Genomic DNA, 11,619 nt, shown 5'->3' with positions numbered 1-11,619 from the left:
AGATTATCGATTTTTATACAATTCTAAAATTTGTCATTTTCAATTTTGCGAGTCAATTTACATAAATTGCTATAAAAAAAAAAAACTGTTGCGAAACACTTACGGCAACGTTTAAAAAACGTAGCTGTAAGTGTCTTTCGCAATGTTTAAAAAACATTGTTAAAAGTCTTTCACAACATTTAAACGTTGTTGTATCCTTCCGCTCTACTGCAACATTGAGGTTTGCAACATACATCCAAACGTTGCAAAAGGTCTTCAGCAACATTTTTTGAACGTTACAAAAAGGCTGTTTTTGTTGTAGTGAATAATGGTAGAATGCATTGCTGTTGTTAACTAGTTTACAATAAATTTATGTAGAACAATTTATATAATAAGAAACTTTTCTCCAGTTCATGATGAAATGCCTTTTAGTCCCTTTGGGGACATCTGATAAAAACAATGCAGAAAAAATTAGCTTTTGCCTTGCAAAGGATGACATGAATCGAAGAATGGTGAAATACATTTTAAGTGTGTTTGAGCCACATTATTTTGAAAAAATATATTTTGAAATAGTAGATTGATGGAGAATGTATGGTTAAAAATGAAAAAAATATTGAATTTGCGCGTAATATTATTTTATTGAAGAATATGTGGTTGAAATGAAGTCAAATCATTATTTAAGAATGTATTTTTTTGAAAGTGCGGCTCAAACAAAACCTAAATATTTTTAGCTTATAAACATTTCCTTTTTTTTTTAATTATTATTTTTAAATGGGAAAATTTCACATATATAAGAGATTGATTATGGGCCATTTATATTAAGATCACGATTCTATTACTATTTGATCACAAATTATCGAATTAATTGATTACAAATTATTTCTCGATCACGAATTAAAAATTTTATAGGTCACAAATTATTTTATTATCATAAATCAAATAATTTATAGGTCACAATTTATTTATCGGTTTCAAATAAAAAAATTTATATGTCACAATTTATTTATCGATCATAAATCATAAATTTTATAAGCTATGACTTAAATTTTTAGATCATATATTATTTATTGGTCGCAAGTTATCGTTACATTGTTCACAATCCCAAATAATTGATCACATAAATCAGAATTTAACCAATTTTGTGTTCACAATCAATCAAATAATTAGTCACAAACCCCACCCCATGCTATCCCACCCACAACCACCCCACCACTGCTACGACCGCTACCATCACCTCACCATCATAGCCAACATCACAACCACAACAAATTAACAAATTTATTGGTATCAATTACCTAATAATTGGTTCTTCACCACTACCACCACCTATTGCACCACTATCATCACATGGCACACGACTTCAAGCCGTTGCATAGAGATGCTGCAATGTGGTTGCCATGCACAGTGGTGTGAGCGCCACTTCGAATGCTGTTTGACCGTGATCTTCTGGTGACGATCTTTCTGTGATGATAAGAATAGAGAAAGAAGGAAGAGAGGTCTTCCGGCATCGACAATTGCGTGCTGTGTGAGAGAGGGAAGAGGGGAGATGAAGAATGAGGAAGAATGAGAAAGAAAATGTTAGGGTTTGGTTTGAATTTCGTAGGTTGGATGGAATTGTGTGTAGTGAATATTTTATAATATTAATATCAATTGTTGAATTATTATTTGATTTATGAATGGGTAAACCTTATATCTTGTTTTTGAATTACAATATTTAATAATCTTTCATGGTGTAATTTTCATGGGTAAACCCTCAAATTATCATTTAGTGCGAAGATTGTTATTACGCCGTGTTATAGAGAGTAAAGAGATTGTGTGATTATAACATAACATATATTTAATATGTTATGTGATTGTCATAAATTACTTTGTGTGATTGTGAAATAGAGGTTGTGTATATATGACAATTATTCATAAGTATGTGATAATATTTTGTGACTTCATGTCTTTTTGAATGTGACCTAAAACATGTATTATTGAAAATTATGAAATGATAGGGTTCATTTTGAACATGAGATGAAAACATTGAATTTGATGTCAATAAGGATGATTGATCCCTTGATTTTATGATTTTAAAATCCGTTGAAGACGTTATTAACCTTCAAATTCAGAATCACTTACTAAACCGATATTATATTTTAAAATCATGGTTTCGCTTATTTTTCTCATCTTTCAATTTATACTTTGTTGGGGAACGTTAATTTTTCTAAATTTCTTTATATATTAATATGTATTAATTGTTTTAAGTGTGATTTATTTATACTTTTTGAAAAGTTATGGGGCCTAGTTTGAAAATTTTTCCATTTTTTTTTTGTTTTAATGCTTTTTTAAGGAAAAAAAATTATTTAAGGAGAAGGAAAAATCCAATATTTAGCATCTGTTTGTGTGGCATTTTCAGGAGGGGAAAAAAAAAAAGAGAAATTGGACCGTTGAAGCACAAGTCAAGCTGCAACTTTTGACTGATTATCTCTAACGTGGATCCCACCTGCAGCTTCAACGGTCAAAAAAATTCTATTAATTTCCTTCAAAATGTGGCACAAATAGGGGCTTAATGCCCAAAATGAAGGGAAGGACGAGTTTCGATACATAATTGAAAGATTTGGGGATGAATTATGCTAAAAGTAAACGTTGAGGCTAGATCTTTACATTTTACAAAATATGAGGATGAAAATTGCAAATTCCCCAAATATATTATAAAGAATATATTCTTTTGACGTTTCAAATGCAGGAGAAGGGGAAAGAATCTCTACTGCAAAAAGAAGGGTTTAAGTTCATGACAGGAAAAAGCGTAGCTTTGGTTGAGTACTGATTCCCCCCATTCCCAATAGGCATTGGTGTCTCGAAGAAGATTTGCATGAACAATAATTACTTTTCACCCCCTTTAGGAATTTATTCAATTATAATAATATATTAGTACATAAAGGTTAAATATTCTCTTCTGATTTTGAATATAATACCTCATAATTCACTAGTGGGACAATCTTTAAAATTTATATTAAGTAGATTATTCTCAATTTCTTGTTCTCCAATAATTGATTTATAATAACATTTTCAAATTAGATATATATATTTAAAAAAAAAAAAACTTTTTTGCTGTAATATCTTCATCAAAACATCTTAAAAGACAAGACTAATAGTTGTTGTCAATCAAAGGATAAAAAATCTAAAATGGAGCTCAAACATGTCCGAAAAAAATCACCGTAATTTAAATCGGACGTCAATAGTTCATTAAGTCATGAATCTCGTTTAGTCCAAAAAATGAATTCCTTTCCAAATTACTAATTGACCTTTGACCTAGGCAACGTATTGACGATTTGACATTCCTTCTTATGTTACTTTAACATCTTACGCTAACAAAGAGAAAATCACGCAATTTTCTTTAGAGCTTTCATACTAAAAGTACATTAAAAATGTATTTTTCATTAAAAATGAAAATAGCTGATTTATCCTTGTTGCCGTATCAGATATCAGAATAACGTCAAATGGGATTTCACATCATCGATTCTTTGTCTAGATAAGACGTAATAGTAATTTTGGACGGAATTAATTGTCGTGGCTAATAGACTTCGTGACTCAAGTTAATGGTCTATTGAAAATGCTCAGGACGTTTTTTGAACATAATATAAAGTCTGGGAGCTATGCTGGTTTTTCACCCTCAAATCAACAATGTGTAATTCCTAGGCAATAAGTGTTCGACTGCTTTATGTAAGAGGATTGATGTTAAGCAAATGTGGGGTTAAAGCAACCAACAACACATTATGCTTTTCCTCCAGTACTCGTAGTACTAAATACAATCTTTTAATTTCTTTGGTAGAATAAATCTTCATTACAAACCTTTACAACACGGTTTATCTAGGCCTTTATATATAGATATTTGAGGTTACTTTTGATGAATTATAATTAATTTAGTGTATTTATTGTTTATTACATAAAACTCAATGTTCAGAAGTGAAATTGAAAGAAATGTATGAAAATTGGTGAAAAAGGAGAATTTTCAAAGTTTAGAGACTAAATTACAAAGATTAAAAAATTGATTCTGACCATGAAATAATGATTACAGATCATACGAGATCAATGGGATGCAATTAGATATCAAAAGATGGAGATTGCTCGTGAAAAAAGGACTTAAGTGGAACAATGTAGCATAATCAGGGACCAAAATGCACACCCTACATAGTTTACTACGCTGTGCGAACGCAACGCTCGACCACTACAACATGCGACATACCCTGAGGATATGATAAATACACCGTATTGTTAACTATATTCCAGACAATAAATTAACAACAATTCGATATATTTTACATTTTTAATTTTATTCAATGATATTCATTCTAATATATAAACATGTTAATTTATTAACATCATAGCACTTTCAAAGAAATTGCATATATTGCTGACATTTGAAGGTAAAATCAACTTTAACAAGGAATCTGAAAACTTCATGTCTAATTAACTGAAAGCAAATTAAAGAGAAATAACAATGCCATTCTTGCATTTTCTGCATCCCACCAGCTGGAAGGATTTATTTTGAAACTTATTTTTTAATCTATTATTTCCAAAATACAAAAGAGGTTAAGACTCATTTGATAGGACTTATATTTCTGAATCTCAAAAATAATCTTTCGAAAATCCTGTCAAACATGTCCTAATTATATTAATCTCAATATTCTTGATTTGCTCGTGTGCGACTAAAATTTGATCTGATTGGAAGTATAAGCACTAGATTCCGATCTCGTCTTGTGTAGAACTTGACATCGTGATCGGACCATAACAATTCGACCAACTTGAAAAAGTTAAGAATGTTAATTTGTATAGCATCTGAACTTATTCCCTTCATTTTTGGTGCACCTTTATCATGTACCCATAAAGAGCTTTAATCAAGAACTCAATTAAGTAAAGAATAGAAAAAGTTGGAAGATGCCCTACATATTCACAACATCCACATGCAATTTGCTTTAATGACTCCCATTTATCACCATAGAAAGAGGCTCATAATTGATTGAACTTTGCTATTTGCACACTGATTTTTGACACTTTGGTTGATACTTGTATTGTTGTCAAGTGTCAATTGGATGTAAAAATCGTTTGATATTTAAACTGTTTAATAAGGTAACGTCATACGACAAAGTGTAAACTAAAATGTACATGTAGCAAGGTTCTAAAAGGTGTCATTCTTTCGTACCTCATGCAAGAAATACAAATGATATCCATCTTACCTTATAAATACTACATTTTCATTCATACGCAAGTCACAACACTGATTAAAGAAGAAAATTAAAATTAAAATTCAATCTAATATAAATCGTCTAGTTCAGTTTCATACTACCAAAAATACAAATGATCTAGAGTGACGGCAATAACTAAGAAGGAAAAAAGTACTATCTATTTCAATTAAACTCACACGTGGTTGTATATTTTATTAACAATGAAAATTAAAATAGAACAAAATTTAGATGTGAGAGAGCATCTAAATTAAAGATACAAAAATAGAAACTTTCTCATTAGTTTAAGGCAAAAAAAAAAAAAAAAAAAAAAAATAATAATAATAATAAAAAATACAACTTTCTCATATAGAGAAGGATAGTACAATGTAAAAATGACTTCAAGCTAAAGGTGTAAGAATATGTACGTGAACTTTAGATGCCATCGTTGAATACCTAACGCAAGAAATATAAATGATATTCTAACTTACCCTATAAAAACTTCATTTTCATTCTCTTCATGCTTTCCCTTTCTATGCCCAGTTCTATTTGTTTTTCCTGTGTTCTATACTACTGAAATCCAAATTATGGTAGTTTTAATGTATAAGTGGAACTGCATATTTCTTATGATTCTTATCTTCCATTTCTCAGCAACTGCAACTTTTTCTTCCAAGGTCGATGATGACCCGTTGGTGGCGCCGGCGGTGGCAAAGGTCCCTGAAGTGAGCATAAAGTGTGGGGAATGCCCTTGTGGTAATCCATGCAACCAGCAGCTTCCTTCTCTTTCACCACCACCACCTCCGCCGCCTCCAAAAAATCAATATTGTGCCACTCCTCCAACTCCGCCACCACCGAGATTCATTTACGTGACGGGGCAAATGCCGCCACCACCATCACGGTTCATATATACGACTGGACCTCCTGGGAACTTGTATCGAACTGATCCATTTAATTTGCAGATATATTCTAGTGCAGCACATAATAATGTACTTGTAGGTTTGCTTCTTTTTGTTGCATGTGGAATAATGGAATTTTTAGTATTTTTGTGAAGGGAAAGCCCTTTTATGTTTTAGAATTTCCTCAATGAAAGTCCTTCCGCCGGAAATGGTTTATTTTATTATCTAGTGAATTGGGTCAACTTTGAACTCCAATTAATTTGAATGGGACCCGTACGGGACGTAATGTTTCATACTAAATAGTACTGTTTGTTCAAATTTGGAAACTATCCGAATAGTGATGACTATTCTCAAAAGGTTTGAACAATATTCGAATGATTATGAACAAGTCTATAAATTGTTTGTCCCACTACCAGAATAATTACATAATTTTTATTACAAACTTTCTCTGTTTTGAATTTCATTCCCTCTCTCATTCTGCATATTTAGCCCCCGTTTGGCCACCATTTTTTGTAATGAAAATGGGGGGAATAGTGTTTTGTTGAAAAAATGAGTGGTTGAAAAAGAAGAAATTTTTTTCGATTTATGTGTAATATTATTTTATGAAAGATTGTGTGGTTGAAAATATGAGAGAGAAAAATAAAATGTAATAAAATGTAATTTAATGGGGATCAAACATGGGCTTAGTTTTAAATTCACAAATCCATCCATCTTTTAAATTAACACCATCCCAATGTAAAGCAGCCACTTCAGTGAAATTGGCCTTTTGGAAGAAATGTTGCTCATATTTAATCCAATAAATACACATCTTGGAGGACTTAACCGATCCCACGCCAAATTATCCGTTAGTTTTTAACAATTAAATCAATTTTCAAACCATTAATAACTTTAGTAATTACTAGGATGAGAAAAATACTGTAAACTAATTTAAAATTTTGCACAAGCTTCATTGACAATTAGTTAAAGAATAATGCTATTCTACCAGATTTTGTATAGATTACTCACAATGGGGTGGGTGCCATCCAATTAAAAATGGCCAAAATAATGTGTACACACAGGCTTACACCCCTCACATGGAGGGGGTCCACATGTAATAAAATATTCGTGGACCCCCCTCCTTGTGAGGGGGTGTAAAGCTTTGTGTACACCAATATTTTTTCAAAATAATAGCACATCCACTTGCATGTGAGTGGTAGGTTGGGGGTTCTGTGGACCCCACCGTGGTAGAATGGCACAATCCTTAGTTAAATTAACATAAAAGAAAGAGATCAAGAATGAGTTGGTTCTTATCTGGTTCGGTTATATAACTACATTGAATCCTTTGGTTCCTTGGTTTTATGTATATAATTTCTATTCATGGTTCAGTGCCGTTCTCATCATAACTGGACTGAAAGGGACCAATCTGACAAAATTCACTCATTGGCAATTTTTATTTTTATTGTTATCTAAAACCAATTTCATTTTTTTCAGTAGTTTCACTTTTCATTTTGTTGCGGAAGCTCTTTGAAATCTCGATTTCCGGCTTAGAAAACTTACCAAACGAACATCAATAAAGGAGGCTCCGACCCGCAACTTTCTAAACTTGGTTGCCACAAGTTTATTCACCCATGAAGGGTACACTTGATAGTGGTGATTTGCAAACTACAAAGACAAAATAAAATTAAATAAATAAATAAAAAATATGGCGAATAGAAAAGGCAGTCACCGATATTTGCTTCAAGCACATAACACTTTTCTCTCATTTTCACAAGCACACATTCACTCAAAATGTGTATATATATATATATATATATATATAGCATTAGTTAGGTCACTACAATTAGGCTTACGTGGGCTGCCATTTAAAGACCACAACTAACCGAGAATAAATGAGCCAATACATATCACTATCCAATTAATAACCACAACTTGGGCCATCCACAAAGTGTTGGGCCATGAGGAGATTAACTTAAGTGGAGTTACATTACCTCAAATGTTTAAAGATTACAATTCAAAAATCAGGGATGAAATTTTGTTATTCACAAATTAGTTATCAAAACACACTTCACCCACTCATCTATCAAAACCCTAATTCATTTCAATAAGTCTGTCTCTCTCTCTCTCTCTCTCTCCCCCCCTATTCTCCCTACATCTCACTTTCTTTCTCTTCAAATGCCGACGATTGATGATGAAGGATCTATCCAGTTGACGCTGTTGGCATCGGGGGCTACTGAGAGTTCTCAACAGCATCTTCGACCGATGTTGTTGCGAACGGTAGTATTGTAACGCTGCAGTCTATCGATGCTACTGTTAGCAGCAACATCGTCTTACCTTTGAGAGTCACTACGAGGCCTCACTTGATGTGAGAGTTGACAGCGACATCGCCCTCACCACTACTACAGTTCGGTAGGCTATGGAAACATGCTTCTTTTGATGTCCTAACTTTCCAAACCAGTTTTGGGTGATTTTAGGGTGGTTTGGGAGATATGAGATGGTGGTGTAGAGAATGTAAGATTAGTGGTGACAATGGGTCGAGCCGGCCTTAACCTCACGAGCTCGGCTTGCGCTTGTGGCGAGCCGAGTCACGTTGAATTTGGGCGAGCTCGGCTCGAGGGCTTGTCCCCATATATATATATATATATATATATATATATATATTAAAAGAAAAATACAAATAAATGAAATCATGTAATGAAAGCACTTTTAAAAAATATAAAAAGTGTTAAAAAGTACAAATAATTTAATGAAGACACTTTTTATTTATATCATATTGTAATATTTTTTATAAAGTATAAAATATTTATATAATGAAGACGAATTATTTTTTGAAATACATTTACAAAAAATATATTTTTTTGATTTCTTTTTAAAGTAGATAAAATGTAAATACTTCTCCTTTATCCAGGTTTGAGACCGACTACATCAATTTTAAGTAGGCGGAGTTAAAAATTGTACATGAACAACTTGTTGTAACGTGTACAATTTTTTAAAGAAAATTAAATTTAAAGATTAAAAAATAAATAGATTTTGATTAATATAATAAAATCAAATATCACTTACCTGACGACATGTAATTTCAGCGTATTTATCTTGTAGTCGAAAATGAGTGTTCTGCCAATTTTTCACGCACATTAACGCTTCCAAAACATCTTTTTTCAGTCAGCTCCTGACATCGCTCAAAATCTTTTTACCTAGACTAAAAGCAGACTCCGAAGTAACAGTGCTAACCGGAGGTGTCAGTAGATCTTTCATAATTGCAGAAACGATTGGCCAACGTCTTTCATACTTTCGCCAGAATTTAATTACTTCTTTCGAACTTTTTTTAATTGCTCTGTTTGTTGGCATATTATGATTGAAGTAATCAATTAATTCGGCAGGCATCACATTTTGAGTTTCGACCGATATTTGATAAGATGTAAATGTAGACGACATGACACTAGTTGAACACATTGTAGTTGCATCATATCTAAATGTATTAATGCCTTGAAATAAATTCATTATTTCAGCATCATCTTTTTCAATTTCAGAAGAAGGAGTAGGTGCAGAGGGTACCCGACTAACATTCACACCCATTCTTTCCGCATATAAATCATACATTCCACATAATATTTGCTCTAAATTCTTATAGGTGATAGGTATATCAAGTATTAAAACTTTATTGATTTGATCAATTATGTATTTAGTTCTCGAAATATTATATCGGGGGTTCATTGCGCATGTTCAAGGAAATAACATAGGCAGTTCTTCCCAATATTTTCTAAACTTTAATTCCATATCAATTATAATTTCACTAAAAGCAGGATCATTTTTATATTTATGGAATGTTCTTGCAATTATATAAACGCATTCAAGCACTATACAACTTGTGAGATAATAAACGCAGGATAAAATCTTTGTGGTCTCATAAAAAGATGTCGAAAATCGTTTAAATTTCAAAGCTAAAATCCAATCAGATTCATTTAACATACCATCGTTATCAATTATAACATGTCTATTGTTATAAAAGTCAGTTATTAAATTTTCGAAACCTTCAAATGACCTTAATAACAAGTAAGTAGAGTTCCATCTATGACCTACGTCACTAACAAATGTTTTAGCAGTTGTCACCCCTAGTTCGGCACAAAAATCTTCAAATGCTTGTTTTCTACTAGGAGAAATCGTAATATATACTAATGCATTTCTAATTCTTTGAAGTTCATCCTTTATATATTTTAAGCCATCTTGCACAATTAAATTGAAGATGTGATACACACAATGAATATGAAACAAATATCCACCAAAATCAGGTTGAAGTGTCCTACACAATTTATCGACTATTATCTTATTAACACTAGTATTATCAAAAGTAAAAGACCTAATTTTAGTCTTGCAATTATATTCTCTAACAATATTGATAATAGCAATATGTATATTATTAGCATTGTGAAGAAACTCAACAATTCTAAAAGTAATAATTTTCTTATGCATGCACCAAAGTGGGTCTATATAGTGTGCAGTTGCAACTATATATGCTCTTTTATTAACACCTTCCCATATATCAGAAGTTAAAGATATAATACTCCCATATTATTGCAAATCCATAATTAATTGTTGTTTTGAATTATTGAAATATTGTATTGTATCAACACGAAGAGTGTTTCAACTTACCCCCAACGTATCTCGATTGCAGATATTCTTTCACGAACGAGACGAAGTGTTGGTTGTTTGCAATAGCCAGAGACAACTCAATGGCGGTAACAAATTTCACCATTTTGGTTCAAGTATTGTCCTCCGAATACACCCACATGGATATGGGTGAAGTCGTAGAACCGACGTCTAGACTATCAAATTGCAATTGTGTTTGACTAGCTAGAAGAAGTCCATGTCTGGCCGCACATACTTTGTAGTGACGATTGAAATGAGTGGTACCAATTTCTTTTTGCCGTGCCAATCTTTGTTGGCAGTATTTACATACTGCTTTAGATTATGCAAGGTCATCGACGACTTTTTTCGTTAAAATCAATTTAAAGTGATCCCAACATTTTACTTATTTTTTACCCTTTCGCTTTTTTCTCGCATCTGGGATGTTTAATTCGACATCTTTGTCCTTATGTTCTGCTTCGGGAAAGTTAATATTATCCAAATCAATTGAATTGTGGCTTCCCTGACCATGAATGTGAACATCTTCAGGTATGGTATGTCATTTAGACCGGTAAATTCATTTGAAAATTGACTTTGCGACGTCCTAGGCGATTCGCCATGATGTGGCCCGCATCCCGTATCGAATAAGTTCTCAACAAATGAGCGTTGATCTATTTGTTTGATTGTTTATGATGAAATCCAAATATAATAACTAGAAAAATATAAATGTAATGAGATTGTGAGAATTGAGAATTGGATGAATTGAAATTCTAACTAATAAACTATAAAAATTGAATTGATATTGTATATTTTACAGCACAAGAGAGTAAAAACTCGATAATTGATATAATAAAAGCGAGTTGAGAGAGTTGGAGTAGATTGAGTAATTGATATTAAAAAAAAACAAAGGGAGGGGGGGGGGGGGAAAGGGGGGGTTTTTG

General features: G+C 32.2%; 1 protein-coding gene across 1 annotated transcript; it reads left to right on the top strand.

Moving 5' to 3' along the window:
- Window positions 1-5,603: 5,603 nt before the first annotated feature.
- On the top strand, window positions 5,604-6,377 carry LOC111375627 (wiskott-Aldrich syndrome protein family member 2-like). Its single transcript, XM_022998484.1, has one exon. The coding sequence runs from the start codon at window positions 5,771-5,773 to the stop codon at window positions 6,230-6,232; it is 462 nt and encodes a 153-aa protein (XP_022854252.1). The 5' UTR covers window positions 5,604-5,770; the 3' UTR covers window positions 6,233-6,377.
- The last annotated feature ends 5,242 nt before the right edge of the window (window positions 6,378-11,619 follow it).

Source organism: Olea europaea, chromosome 2 (genome assembly GCF_002742605.1).
Source record: "Olea europaea var. sylvestris chromosome 2, O_europaea_v1, whole genome shotgun sequence".
In the NCBI taxonomy this organism is placed as follows: Eukaryota; Viridiplantae; Streptophyta; class Magnoliopsida; order Lamiales; family Oleaceae; genus Olea; species Olea europaea.
Note: the sequence above shows the minus strand (reverse complement) of the source record. Positions and strands in the feature narration are given on the sequence as shown.

Coding starts and splice junctions, on each gene's coding strand:
- LOC111375627 (XM_022998484.1), top strand. CDS start 5,771: ATGGTAGTTTTAATGTATAAGTGGAACTGCATATTTCTTATGATTCTT.